Consider the following 14416-nt stretch of genomic DNA (forward strand, 5'->3'; position numbering starts at 1 on the left):
CTGTTGTCTGGTGTTTGCTTGGTTTTGAACTCACTCTCACCTTACTTCTTCATAAGCGAGACTTATGACCGCTAAAGCCCCTCAACCTCATCCTTGAAGCCATTTTGGACTTGTTACCATGGAGATGTGGGTCACGCAGTGATGGAAGAGTGAAAAGACTTGTGGCTGCTGGTGTAGTCAGAGCACTGCAGGCTGCCTGGGCAGGCAGCAGCACAGGGCCATAAACTCTCGTTATATCTGGGTCACTGGGATGCTCCAGCTGTAACAGGCAGACAAGACGCTATTATGCAAGAAGAGGGATGAGGGAAGTTGTGGGCGCAGGGGCTTATGGTTACAGGGGACGTCTGTTTTCTGAGCGAGGCATATGTCAGGAGGGTGCGTGTATGATATAACATGCCGAGCGCTGATTTGTCAGCTCAGCTGTCCAACACATGCTGTTGTTTTGGTACATGCATATATTAATTAGAAAAGGTGTGATAAACAACTTCCCTGGCCCAATTTATTGTAGCATCGTTTATCAATAAATACATCTGACTCTAAATTATTTTCAAAATGTGAGTACTGTTATATAAATCTACATGAATAAGGAACTATTTTGTATATTAATGTACCTGAATTCAGTTTGTCTATAGGGGCTCTCTCAGTGTTTAAACCCTGTGCTCATGGTAGTGCTAATGTTTTAGTCATCATTGCATTATTTGATGTGTTAATCTATTCAAGTAACTTATTTACAGCGTATTTTAAATTTTCGCCATCTTATTTCGGCAGACACATTTGTATGTGTTACAGCTTTGCATGCTGTTATTCGTTGTTTTGTTAATTTTTTAACAAAAACATCCGTATTTTTTCCTATTTTTATCCATCTGTCTATCATCAATCCATCTATCCGCAATTCTATCTATCTTATCTATCATGAATAAAATAATTTTGTGACATTTTTATGTCACTTATAGGCTTTTTGAGTCATGAATGTTGATGTAATATTCTTTAAAGTTATAAATTGTAGACAAAAAAAACCCTGTATCATGGTTACTTCAGCAGTGAAATAGAAAATGGCCAATCTCTTTGTTATGAGCCACCATATAATCGGCATGACGTGGAAAAAATAAGATATTTAGTGTAAGAACATCTCAGCCGTTGTTTTGGTAATAAATCAAAATCAGGTTTCACTACAATAAAGTGGATATAAAACCAAGTAGCCTAGTTGGCCATGTTGTTGTTTCTCTCCCATTGTCCTCTCCCCAATCCATTACCCCCCTCCCTCCCTCCTCTTTGGATTGCGGACTTGTGATTGGCTGAGACGGGGTCGCTTTGTCGTCATAGCCCCAGTGCCCATTCATCAGTGGACTTGGGCGTTGTACTCAGCATCTCATTTGCGGCGGGGCCAATTTCTCCGCTTACAAACTCTGCTCGACAAAAAAAATTGAAAGAATTCGCATTTCTTTTGCGTCTTCGCCACATTTTGTAAATTCTCACACGTCTCTTTGCGGTCATTTGGGTTTGGTGCTGATTCCTCGGCTTCGGTTGCAGAAGGAGGTTTCGGAGTTTGATTAGGATTTTTTGGAAGGAGGCTTGCGGTCTTTGTTCATTCATTTCATCGCTCGGGTTCCTTTGTTGGACCAGAAGCATGGGAGCACAAATCTCCAAAACCGCTGGAAAAGAGGAAGCTGCGGTAGAGAAGGCAGCCGACGGTGCAGCTGTTGCAGCCAAGTCTAACGGACAGGTAAATTGAATTTAAATTATTAAAGTCTTAATTGCTCGCGCGGAATTTATGGTCTAGCAATGTGTTGCGTCAATGGCGTGCTCCATGTTGTATGTAGCGCATCCTCATGCTCACCGGCTTCCAGGGAAAGTGGCCACATATGCATCCTTCCCCCACAACCAAATCCATTGTTCTTTTTTTCAAACATTTCACACTATCATCATTTTAGATACATTGTATGAATTAAAACCAATTTTAAACGTGGAATTTGACTATTTTTTCGATGGACATAATAAATCAAATGAATGTCAAGTGTTGAAAATGGCATTTTTGATTTATTGCACCAAGACATGGCCGCTCTTTAGCACGTCTACCATTGCGGTTTTTTTCTTGGTTGAAATGTGTTCAGCGGGGTTTGTGGGCGCTCACACTGTGGCATGGCCATTTTAGAAACGCCACGCCTTTGTTGCCAGATTCAAGAAAGGAGCCATGTTTTGTTCACACACACATATCACAAAAAAATCAATTGATTTAAAGCAGAAGATAAATATTTGATCAGATAATAACTATGGAATGTTTATCAGGTAGTGGTTGGCCATTAAAAAGAGTAAAATACATGAAAAAATACCAGTTATTTCCACTTACTCTAAAACTCAACGCCACCTGGTGGATGTGGTTGGTTCTGCAATCTAACCGAGCAGCCTTCTGCTGAAAACCTGATCTGTCGTCACTCTCATAGCAACAGATGTTGCTGCAATTTTTTGAGCTATTTTCCTATTGGATACTACTGGACAATTAATTTGATTAAATACTACAAGACAATATTTTATAGTCCTCCATTCACATTGTCACACAGCTCTCCCCTCAATAGATGGATGTAATCGAGACGAGTAACTCCTTCTTAAAATTTTAACAGTACTTTGACATTTTGTATTGTTTCCCCTGCAGGAGAACGGCCATGCCAAGACCAATGGAGATGCCTCCCCAGCTGCAGAAGAGGCTAACAAAGCTGATGTGCAGGCCAATGGCAGCACTCCTACTGAGGAGGTGCCGAAAGAGGAAGGTGAGAAAGTAGAGGGTGCTGAGGCTAATGGAGAGAAAGAGCCTGCCGCCACAAACGGAGAGGCTTCCGCCAAACCAGACGAAGGCACCCCGTCTACCAGTGAAGACGGCAAGCAGAAAAAGAAGCGTTTCTCCTTCAAGAAGCCTTCCTTCAAGCTCAGCGGCTTCTCTTTTAAAAAGACCAAGAAGGAATCTGAGGAGGCAGCAGAGGAGGGGGAGAAGGCGGCAGCTGCAGAAGAGCCAGCAGAGGGAGAGAAGGCTGTGGCTGAGGAGGCTCCCACCGAGGAGGCCAAGCCAGCTGAGGCCAGCGAGGAGGAAACCAAGGAGGCCGCACCTGAAGAGCCAAAAGCTGAAGAGGAGGTGAAGGTGGAGGAAGCAGCCGCGGAGGGCGAGGAGAAAGCAGCCGAGGCTTCACCTGCTGAACCAGAGTCCGCAGCTAGTCCAGAGGCTGCGGCTGCTGCCGCCGAATAATCCTGCTGAACAAGACACCGGAATGAAGGAGACGACGGAGCCTATCTGAAGGAATGCGAGGACTTGTCTGAAACCAGGGATTTTTTTGTTTATTTTTTTTGTTGGTGTTTGTTTACTATTTTGCAACCATCTCATCCATAATGACTGCAATGTCCGTGGCAGTGATGGACAGGAGGTGTACTGGAGAGTGTGCTGCTTCCTCACTGCTCATTGGTGCTTGCATTTGTGACGTGGGTGAGTGTGAAGGCGCGAATGTGAGTGTGAATGCTTTTCTACATGAAACCATGACTGTGTTGACACAATGCTGAATTTGACATATTTAATTGAAGTCTTTGGTGCTGGGCAATTGGATGTAGCAGCTAAAGCTGTGTCTGCAAGATTTGACACATGGTGATATTTAAAGGGAATGCCCTAAACTACGTCTTAAATGTTGTCTTTGCAGTGCACTGTTGTTTACAACTCCAGCTCAACACTCCTGTGGACTAAACCATTCCTGAATGAACTAGAGTTAGTTACTATCAAAAAAAAAAAAAAGAAAAAAGAAAACAGTAGGTGCTCAACACTTTCCATTAGAATCCAACATTTCCAAACTCGGTAGTAATGCACGTTGTATAGACTTTGATATTACTGGTTTTATGACTGAAATGTACCTAAATGACATTTTTAACAGATTACCCATTGTAAATGAAGTTTTCTTGTTTTTCACCATTTGTAAGATTGAATAAAATTGGGAGATGTTTTAAGCAAATGTTGATCAAGCTGTGATGACTACAATACTTCATATCTTTACTACACAATTGAGAGTTTAGGGCATCTTTTTTGTATATAACAAGGCTTCACTTTAATATGGAATGTAACATTGGCTACAACATGGTATTGAGGTGTTCCGTTTATTTTCTGTGAGCACTGAAGAATAAAGGAAAGTGTGAATTGGCAATCTCAGTTCATTTATTTACACTTAAACATCAACTGACTTTTTTTTTTCTTTTCAACTAGAATAAATGTGACTGTAGATTATTTGCATAACAGCGCCCACATGTGGAACGTTGGGAGAACTCACTTCATGCACAAGGAGTCTTTTTTTTTTTTTATTACACAAATAAGGCAGAATTTGCGACAGAGAAAGGTATAATTATTTAATATAGTGCCCAAATAGACCCTTAAATTTATTTCAACTCTTTTATAACATCCCTGAAGCTGCTATGAGCATATTTTACAACGTGTAGGAATACCGCAAGCATTTTTCTCTCCAAACCATCCTAATTTGCAAGGAGACAAAGTGAGATGTGCTTGCTGCCCAACCGTATTTTTAGGAAAACGCCCGAGGAGCAACCACAACATAATTATGTGAAAGGATTCAGGGCAAGTTGCATTTGATCCTATCACATAACTTCTGGTTTTGTACCATAAATGATAGCGTGTCAGACAAACATTTTTACAGTGTGTTAAGTTTTTGCATCCACTGCAAACATGCAGCGCAGACTCGTGCAGACACGCCGTAGATGTGTTCCATTTGTGAAAACACCGGAATTTCTACAAACGTATTCAGGGTGTTTATATCTACCCACAGCTGCACCCTCGCACATTTCAAACCATCTATTTCCTTTGCTCCGAGTGTAACCCTGCAACTTCAGCTGCCACAAGAAGGGTGTGTTTTACACATAATATTTCTATTTCTGCTTGTTGGTCTGCATGTCCATCTTGGTCAGGTTCCTGAGGGATTTGCTGCTAATTTTGTGCCCAGTACGCCTAACAGCCAGGAAGAATTCCATCTAGCCACACAAGATTCTCCATCCTCTTGATTTCTTTCGTTGTACACAACAGGACTACATAACAGGTGAGCTCTCTGAAAAACAAATATATCAAAGTGAGTCATTGCAGCAGATAATTTTGGAGTGTGGCTTGTGGAATTAACCAGACACACTGCTCCATCTTTCTTCCTGTCTGTCCCTCCACATGCACCAACCACAGAGTGTCTCTGAAAGGCTGTCGCCTCCATCCCCAGTGGGTTTTTTTCTCCTCCACCAGCTTCCTCTCTGTTCTGTCACCGGGGGCCCATCACCTAACCACCATCTCACCCTCTTCCCAGGGAAGATCAAACATTTTAGCTGCCAGAGCACCATCCCTGTACCTCATCCCACATGCTAACTATTTTCAGCACAGCCACATTCAGGCTTGCATGGTAGAGTAGCTTTTGTAAACTTTGGCAGCAGAGCCAATCCAGTGGCCATCATATGGGGAATAATTTCACTCACGCTCATCCATCTTTGCTTCTGAGGGACCAGTAAAGGAAAGTACATTTATTCAAGCTCTATAGTTAAGCTTTTACATTGATGTTATCTATAAATCTATCCAACGACACTTCAGAGAAAAAGATCTTATGTTCTCCTCCACAGCTTTCAACTTTGTTTTCTTTTTGTAATAGTAAAAATGCAGCACAAACTTGGGATGTTACATGTAATCATAAAACCACTGTACACTACAAATATGTAGATACCATAAAATGCACATACCACAATACATCCCGAAATACCAATGTACATATACTGTATACGAATAGTAATTTCAAACTTCAACTGTTCTGTAAAGGTCTGGTTTTCTTGTCGCCAGTACTAAACCTAAACCTTGCAGTATTATTGTTTTACATCTTGAGGTCATTTCAGAGTTGTTAGTCCTTTATTAAGAAAACGTATTGTCAAAATTCAAATCTGCAACGTTTATGTTTTAGATGCCATTCACTATACTTCTCTAGCAGTGTATTTCTATAGATAAATGTCTTGAAAGAAGCTTTGGGGGCCTGAGACATTCTTTTTAAAAATATCTTCCAATGCAGTATGGGTCATGAATAATATTTACATGTGATATATCTCTCTAAGATGTGCCACTGCCCATTGACGTATTGGATTTGTTACCTTTCGGCTGTCAGCGCTTACTAACTTGTGAATCAGAGCTTTTACTTTTAATGGAGTTGTTACATTGGAATATTTCTACTTTTAAGTGAAAATGATCTCTTTTGGAGGTTGAGAATGAGCTATTTGGTAAATTCTCTCTTAAGTTATCATGTAGGAGCTTTTCGATGATCGATTTATGCGGTTATCTGATGCTAAAATGCTAAAGTCCAACTTTAGTTGGAGGAACTCATACTTTGTGTAGCACACTGCAGTCGTGTTTGACTGTAAGATCCCAAACCACTTCCAAGAACACTCTACCATTCAAATGTAATTCAAATCTTAAGTGTTGGATTTTTAAACAATAAAGACTTCTTATTTTGCTGCCTTTTAATACTTTCAAGTAAATTGTTAAAAAGTGCGCCTGAGACAAAGCATTTGTTAAGACATCTTTTATTTTAGTCATTATGTTTTTCATGACATAATGCATGTTCAGGGATATGATGATGTTTCTGGTAAACAGTTTGTGTTTGTATGACAATAATCTGGTAAGTTATTTCATCATAATAGTCAATTTGACCATTACCTTTCACAATATTCAAGTCACATACAAGGACAACAGTTACAACATGTTGCACAGAAAGTATTTGTATACTTTTAATAAGATAATTGGTCACCCAAACAAAACAAAACAAAACAAAACCAAAAAAAAAAAAAAAAAACCAAGGTTGTACAAAAACAAACAAAAACAGACAAACACTAAATTAAGAATCACCAGTTGAAGTCATTATAAAAGGAAGAGTGGAAAAGAAAAAGTCAGGACACAACACAGATAAACACCTCAATTTCACATGTTGTCTCCTTTGTAAAAGCTCACTCGTGATTTTGTGAATTGCTTTCCCCATCCCTGATCACCTGTTTTTATAAATTAGTTTTCCTTCTTCTAAACACCTATTTCTTGTAGTTTTCAAGTCGATATGCTACTATTCCTCAAAAAAGGGAGTGAACTGCCTGTCTGTTTGATTGAGGGAACAATGAACAGGGAGTTGACTTTAATTTGAGAAATAGGTTGCAAATTTAGTTGGTTGGCTTTTGGTAACTACGGCATCAACGTATCACGTAGAAGCAATGAGGAACCCAGAGAAGGAGCAGTGGACATTCTCGGCAGCGAAGACGCCATTGGCCTCCTCATCGGGGATTTGGACGTAGACTGTGTCCTGCTCATCGAGCAAGAGGACAGCACTGCCGGACATCTGGTCCAGGAAGCCTTTGTTGTACTCATCATAAGTGAACATAACAGGCTGACCATTCTTGTACAGAGCCACCAGGGCATGAGCACCATTAACATGGATGCTGTAGGAGAAATAATAAACTCCAGGAACCTGGCAGGTGAAGATGCCGGTCTCAGGGTCGTAGTGATTCTCAGCATTGTACACAATCTGATCAAACTTAATGGGGCTGCCAGAAGCAGGGTAGGGGGTGGCCAGAGATGCAGTGAAAGCAGACATGGGGGACTTGACCATAACCTCGCCCATTTCCATACCAATGCCCATACCTTTCTCAAAAGCAACCTCACCAGGTGGACCAGGAGGACCAGGAGGTCCAGGTGGACCCATGGCTCCATCAGAACCAGGTTCACCAGGTGAACCAGCGGAACCCTGAGGTCCAGGAACACCCTTAGCAGCCAAGCCAGCAGGGCCAGCAGGTCCAGGGAGACCTGGGTGTCCCTTAGCACCAGGAGCACCAGCAGGACCTTGAGGACCAGTAGATCCTCTAGCACCTGGAGCACCATCATTACCAGCAGCACCTGGCTCACCGGCACGACCGGGAAGACCTTTGGGACCAGCAGGGCCTGGAATACCTGGGGCACCTGGAGTACCTGGGGCACCAACATGGCCCTTCTCACCGGCAGGTCCAGTGGCTCCTCTGCCTCCAGCGGGACCAGCTGGACCTGGATAACCCTGCTTACCCTGGAAACCTTGTGCTCCCTGATCTCCCTTGCTTCCCCTAGGTCCCTGAGCTCCAGTTGCACCTGTGTCACCTTTAGGACCAGCAGCACCAGGCTCACCTGGGAAACCAACTGGACCCTGTGGTCCAACAGGACCAAGGGGCCCAGTTGGACCAGTTGCACCTGTATATCCTGTTGCACCTTGCTCGCCTTTGGGACCTGTGGCACCTGTGCTACCTGGAGCTCCCCTGTCTCCCTTCTCTCCATTTGCACCTGGCTTTCCATATCCTGGGACTCCAGGGGCTCCGGGACCTCCGGCAGCACCCTGGTGGCCTTTAGGGCCAATTGGACCAGGCATACCTGGGGCACCATTCTCACCTGGTTTTCCTGGAAGACCTACACCAGGGGCACCAGTGTGACCCTTGGATCCCATTGGTCCCATGGGACCAGTTGCACCATCCCTACCTGGGCTACCTGACTTTCCTGGCTCACCGGGCACACCAGTTTTTCCTGGCTTGCCAACTCCAGGCTCACCTGGGGCTCCAGTAGCTCCCGTAGGTCCAACAGGTCCTCTCTCACCCTGAGCTCCAGGAATTCCCACCCCTCTATCACCCTTAGGACCAGGCAGACCAGGTACACCTGGATGTCCTTTCAGACCAGGCTCTCCTCTAGGTCCCATTGCTCCATGAATACCAGCTGGTCCAGGCTTGCCAGTTGCTGAGAGGCCAGCAGGTCCAGGGCTTCCAGTAGCTCCAGGGGCTCCCCTATGTCCTTGAGGTCCAGGAGCTCCAGTGTCTCCTTTAGCGCCATGTGATCCGGGGGCACCAGGTTTGCCAGGTCCACCTGGGGCTCCAGGTTTGCCAGCAATGGATCGGCCAGGAGGTCCTTGTGGTCCAGGTGGTCCTTGGGCTCCGGGGTAACCCTCACCAGTCTCACCTTGGGGGCCAGGAGGGCCAGGGGGTCCCTCAGGGCCGGGCTCACCTGGAGCACCAGGTTCACCTGCCACAACTGTGGAAGAGAAACGGTGATCATGATCAGAGCGGCCGGAACAGAAACACGAACAAAACAAAGTGAAATCTCAAGTAAACAATGTTGTTACATATAAACTGTATTTTTTCTGACAAAGAACCAACAACAAAACAATTCTATAACTCTGAGGTAAATGTGACTGTCTGTGAAACATATTATGATCTCACAAAGTCTAGTATCTCTACTATTTCTGTTTGTGTCATTCAGTTAAAATATAAGTTATAATATAGGCAGGGTTTGAGTACGAATTAGATTGAGCAAAACAAAACTGAAAAAAAATCATCAGATTTCCCTCATTTATTCTTCTGATCTGTTTCGTTGGTGAAACAATGGTGAGAACCTTACAACGAATGGGTTAAACTCCATTGATATTTGATTCCCAATGGTTTTATTCCCATGAGGTCATCATGTATTGTTGAGAAGGGAATGACCAGTGTTGAGTCAGGGATGCCATTCCTTAATCCAACGAAAACAAACAAATCCTCCACCAACTGTGAGACTTGATTTCATTTTTAAAATACGTGTTCACCATGAAAGCCAGATTCATTGGATTATTTATATCTAGTGGATTAGAAAAAATCTTTATGAATATTTCAAGCCATTTAATTAATTGCTATTTCTTCCATAGATGACAGAAATGGCGTGACTGGTTTGGAAACAGCAGGCCTAAATGACAGGGAACCTTTCTTTTTTGAGTGTGTTTGAGTGTAAAGGAGTCTGTCCTCAGTTCGCTGCAGCTTCATCCAGATGACGCTGAACAGATGTTTCTACTTCTGTGTGAAGCAGGCACACCCACACAAACCACGCTGCTGGGTGACTGGACTCTAATTATCAGTGTCAAACTAAAAATAATTCCTTAACAGCCACTTTCTACATCAAAATAGGAACATGTTTTTATCTCACAATAGTAAATTGTACATTTTGCTGCAGTCATTTAAGTCAACTTCAAATTTGACTTTCTTGCAGAAGCTCCCCAGAAATATGGATACTTTTGGTTTTGCATAGAAAATTGCAGGAATAACATTCAATGAATTTTAAAGAATAATGCCTTATCTTGATGGGTTTCTTAAAGTCCATAAAACAAGCAGAATGTGCAAATTTAACACCAATCATCATATAAAAAAGTGTCAGATATAACTGAAGAAAATGGTTAATTTAAAGTATGGCATGTGAAAAAAAAAAAATCGAAGCCACTCTAGACACAGAGCATATGTTGCTTGTCTCCACTTGGTGTCTGTTCTGTTAACTGTCAAAAATCAGAGAACAAAATGAAAAAAGATCCATATCACCTCCATCAAAAAAGGCTGGATTTGTTACTGCTCGACTTCATTATATAATCATCAGTCTGAACTACAAAAATAGTGAAAAAACAGACTTCAGAAAATCAAATATTAGTACTTCAGGACAAACAAAACTGCAGTGCTTTACTCTGAGCTGAGTCAGTCTGAGATGTACTGTGTGAGAGGAGAAGTGTGCGCACGCACATGCTGTTGTAGCCAATCAGAGCAACAGATGAATTCAGAGCAGGTGAAGTTCATTTTTTTCATGGTGAAATACTGCTACATTTACAATCCCCTTGTTGGAGATTCAAGCTTGAGATATAACACTTTTAAACTTGTTTCAAAAGACTTATGGGGAAACTTCCTTGAGAACGCAAAGCTGCCTTCCCCTACTGTCAAATGATGATTGTATGCAGAGCAGGAGGTTGTGCTTTCTTACCGTGGCTCTTCACAGCGAAGGGCACAACCTTCTTCACCACATACCCCTTCCCATGGGCTGCAGTTGAGGCTGCCATGAGGAGGAGGATGCATGCTACTCGTATGTCCATCTTCCGAGGTCAAACCTGCATGGGGGTACAAGTAGGCAGTCAGCACAGCCTGTCTCAAGCTTGCATTAACTTGCTGTCTTTTTGCAATTACTTTACAGAGCACTTTCTAAATGCAGATACACGCATCACCTAAACAATGCTCGATTCTGTCAGAGTCCTCGACATGTGTGGATTCTGCAAACCCTCCCACCCAAAGGGTGCTCCGAGGAAGAAGTATTTTACATCCCATCCCAAGACTATCATCAGACCCAGTGAGGGCCTACATTAAGCCAAGATGCTGACCCCTCTCCTCCAGAGATGGATCTGTTTTAGAAAGGAAGAGAAAACACACACATACCAGGATCCAAAAGGGGAAAAAAACAGTCTCTTCAGCACCAGTGGGCTCCTGGTGCTGCTGTATATCCTTAGGGTAGGAGCACAACTGAGGATATGCTGCTTTCTAGTACAAGGTTGTGAGTATTTATACCATATCTACCCCTCGAATCATTAAAAAAAATGCCCCCACCACACAAGTACCTCCCTCCCCAAAGCTAGGCTGTAATTAGCAGACAGATCTGCCCAAAGCGGGCATGTCACATCAGGGTGCCTCCATGTCTTGAATATCCAGACACATGATTATCACTTTTTTTGAAAAATCTTTTTCTGAACTAGAAAATAATCATGTACAAAAAAAAAAAAAGTAACAAAGAACACGAGTCGGCTTTGTGAACAGGAAAAACTTTTCATTTTGAGCTTGTATTTACGAATTTGATGCAAACTTTATTTAAAGTATAATTTTTTTTTTTTTTGCTTGAGACAAATATTTATTAGTTAGTGTTCATGAGCCCCCAGAATAAATTGGACAAGATCTGAAAATAGTCTGCTATACATCTATTTTGGGGGGAAAAAAAACAGCAGCAGCAGATTTGTAGTGGTACCTGTACTTCTATACAAAGCCTGCATTGAGAATATACAGTACCAGACTCATCACCATATTTACATCTTGTCCAGCCGGCTATGGAGACCTACCTTTTACCTTTTCCTGACTGTCTGGACACCCCCGGGCTGACCAGGAAAAGGTAAACAAGGGTGAGTGATGAAAAGGTGCCCAAGACATCCATGAACAAAGGTTACTGGAGGTTTTAGATGCTACAGTTTGAAAAATAGTGATTATGTTTATTCCTGATGTAATTGCACTATTTATTCTTAGTCAGTTTCATTTCCTGGATATTATTTGGTCAGCTAGTCATTGTGGCCGAGAGAAAACAGAGTTGATTTCATTTAAGTCACTATTTCAGGACTTTTAGCTCTTAAGTTGTGTATTTTGTGTGTCGTCTCCCTCGAAACAGCTAATAAAGTTATTTAAAGACCTGCTGGAAAAGACATTTGCTCTTGTTTCTGTGCCGTCTTGTAAGTTGGTGCCCGACTGCCCTTTTTGTGCAGTGATGATATTCAGACACCAGATGGCAGTTTTTACTGTTGGACAGCTCCTCTCCACAGAGGCAGATGGTGCTGCTGCAGAGGGGGCCATGGCCCTGTGGTCACTTGTTATTTTTGGTCCTCCCAGTGCATACATCATCCGAGGTTTCAGGCCTGTTCCTACAATTACAGCTGGTTTCTGTCATGATGTTGTATTTCCTCAATCAGCTCCTTCCTCGAGTATTATCCTCCCTCCACCTTGACTTGCTTACGTTCAGATCCTCCGACTGTAATTTCTCAATTTCAGCCCAGCCACATAGGAAATGCATACACCCAAATAATCACATGTTCTAAAACACACAAGTAGTCATAAACAATGTGTAGGGTGTTCTATATCCCATCCCAGGGCATCTTGGATATGGGAGCATTTAGGTTGTGTTCTAACTATGGAGTATACGTGTGAATATTCGCAGATATGCTGAATGCAATTTACACAACATGTGACTGTGACAAGCCACATTTCACTGTGAGCATGATTTAAGATTCTGCACCAAATTATGCGCAATTTTCCAAAATGCTACCTTCTCTATTCCCAAGCATTATTCAAGTACGCTCATCCTGGTAAATTGTGATCTTCATTTCCACATGTTTGAGATTCTGATCATAACTAAGATAAGATTGATAGTGCAGACTAAAGACCTGGGCAGGAGACGCGTTGTAAATCTCAAGCAAGAGAAGGATCACAGCATTTTCAGCTAAAATGGAAGTTAGCTGTTGCTGTATCATCTGATCTGAGCATGTTTATCCAGCAAATATTTACTGGTAACTACAACACCATATTTTTTCCTGAGCTGACAATTTTGATACATTTTAAGTTATAGTATATGATTTTAAAATCTCTTTTAGCTTGAGCCTTAGCAGGAGACCAGATTTAGTCACATTTAGATGAAATGACAGAGCAAAGAGAGGGTGGAGTTTAAAGGCTCAAATCATTTTGGTTTATTTATGTTTTCAAACACGGCTAAACCACTGTAAAAGAGCTTCTCCATTTATAGTTCTTAGAACAATGATTCATCTTTTCGTGCATAAAAAAATACGAACAATTTGCATCGGCATGTGAGCCTTTGAAGACGCCGGGATGTTCATGTCGAGTGTAGGAACCAGAGAACATTTTGGCTTAAGGAAGTTTTGAATTTAACAGTGTAATTTGGATGTTGTTTATAACCTGGGTAGCATTTTTTCCCCCTACATTTTCTAAACATGCCACAGCATTCATCTGAGAAAGACTTGAGCGTATGGTGACAGAATTGTAGGCTGTGGATGAGAGAAGGCTTATGCTGCTCGGTTTATTACAGAACCACAGCCGCTTGATGTGGTCTGCTGGCTTCATTGTAATAAACATTAACAGTTAGCTTGCTGAAGGCCATGACGCTGCTATATTGTTGAACATCCCTCACTGTGAAATACGATTCCAGTCCCATGTCATGCACTTGAAATGCTACAAAAACCTTTTCACTAAGCTTACAAAAACAAAAGCTAATTACTTGACACACCCAAAGTTATTGCGCGTAAAAAACCCCTGAAACCTCACCTCATATTTCAGAGTTTCTGCAGATGTAGATGGATAGGAAAGATAAAAAAATAAGTATGGGAAGTGGTGACAGTGCAGATTTTGTTCATCTGACCTGTCTGTGGATGGTATAGGGTGAACTTAAGTGTAGTTCAGGCCCTCACCGGTATCAAACACCAGCCTCCTAAAATCCTCACACTGTGTTACTGGCAGTATTAGTCATGTTTTACTCTACAACGATCTTAGAAGAAAGGTTTAGAATTATCCTGTTTTAGTTCGCTCTGCTGCCTAAGGATTGATGTTTCTGGGTTGTTTTTTTTTACCAACTTTGCTGACCAAAGCTCAACCCACACCCAAGAGGAGAACATAATTGGCGGTTGATGTAAGGGGACCAATCCAAGCACGTGAGTTCGCTAAAGATAAACCATCACGGCTGGGATACAAATTTGATGTTTCAATAAAGTCCACGGACCACTAAGAGCTACTTTAAACCTTATGAATGGCGCTTGACGGGGGCCCT

The 14416-nt window shown here is 42.3% G+C and overlaps 2 protein-coding genes across 2 annotated transcripts; one reads left to right on the plus strand and one right to left on the minus strand.

Moving 5' to 3' along the window:
- The first annotated feature begins 1335 nt into the window (after positions 1-1335).
- Positions 1336-4172, plus strand: marcksb (myristoylated alanine-rich protein kinase C substrate b). Its single transcript, XM_086182362.1, has 2 exons — positions 1336-1723; positions 2651-4172. Exons 1-2 carry the CDS (start codon positions 1628-1630, stop codon positions 3233-3235), a joined length of 681 nt encoding a protein of 226 aa, XP_086038488.1. The 5' UTR covers positions 1336-1627; the 3' UTR covers positions 3236-4172.
- Positions 4173-6755: 2583 nt separating this feature from the next.
- col10a1a (collagen, type X, alpha 1a) lies at positions 6756-11371 on the minus strand. The gene is made up of 3 exons (XM_086183224.1): positions 11266-11371; positions 10820-10943; positions 6756-9079 (listed from the first exon to the last, which is right to left on the minus strand). Exons 2-3 carry the CDS (start codon positions 10926-10928, stop codon positions 7239-7241), a joined length of 1950 nt encoding a protein of 649 aa, XP_086039350.1. The 5' UTR covers positions 10929-10943; positions 11266-11371; the 3' UTR covers positions 6756-7238.
- Between the last annotated feature and the right edge of the window lie 3045 nt (positions 11372-14416).

The sequence above is a fragment of the Aulostomus chinensis genome, chromosome 17 (assembly GCF_037954235.1).
Source record: "Aulostomus chinensis isolate RoL2024-O1b breed Wild chromosome 17, RoL_Achi_v1.0, whole genome shotgun sequence".
NCBI classification, from domain to species: Eukaryota; Metazoa; Chordata; class Actinopteri; order Syngnathiformes; family Aulostomidae; genus Aulostomus; species Aulostomus chinensis.

Coding starts and splice junctions, on each gene's coding strand:
- marcksb (XM_086182362.1), top strand. CDS start 1,628: ATGGGAGCACAAATCTCCAAAACCGCTGGAAAAGAGGAAGCTGCGGTA. Junction 1,724..2,650: donor CAGCCAAGTCTAACGGACAG/GTAAATTGAATT, acceptor TTTCCCCTGCAG/GAGAACGGCCATGCCAAGAC.
- col10a1a (XM_086183224.1), bottom strand. CDS start 10,928: ATGGACATACGAGTAGCATGCATCCTCCTCCTCATGGCAGCCTCAACT. Junction 9,080..10,819: donor CTTCGCTGTGAAGAGCCACG/GTAAGAAAGCAC, acceptor TCTCTTCCACAG/TTGTGGCAGGTGAACCTGGT.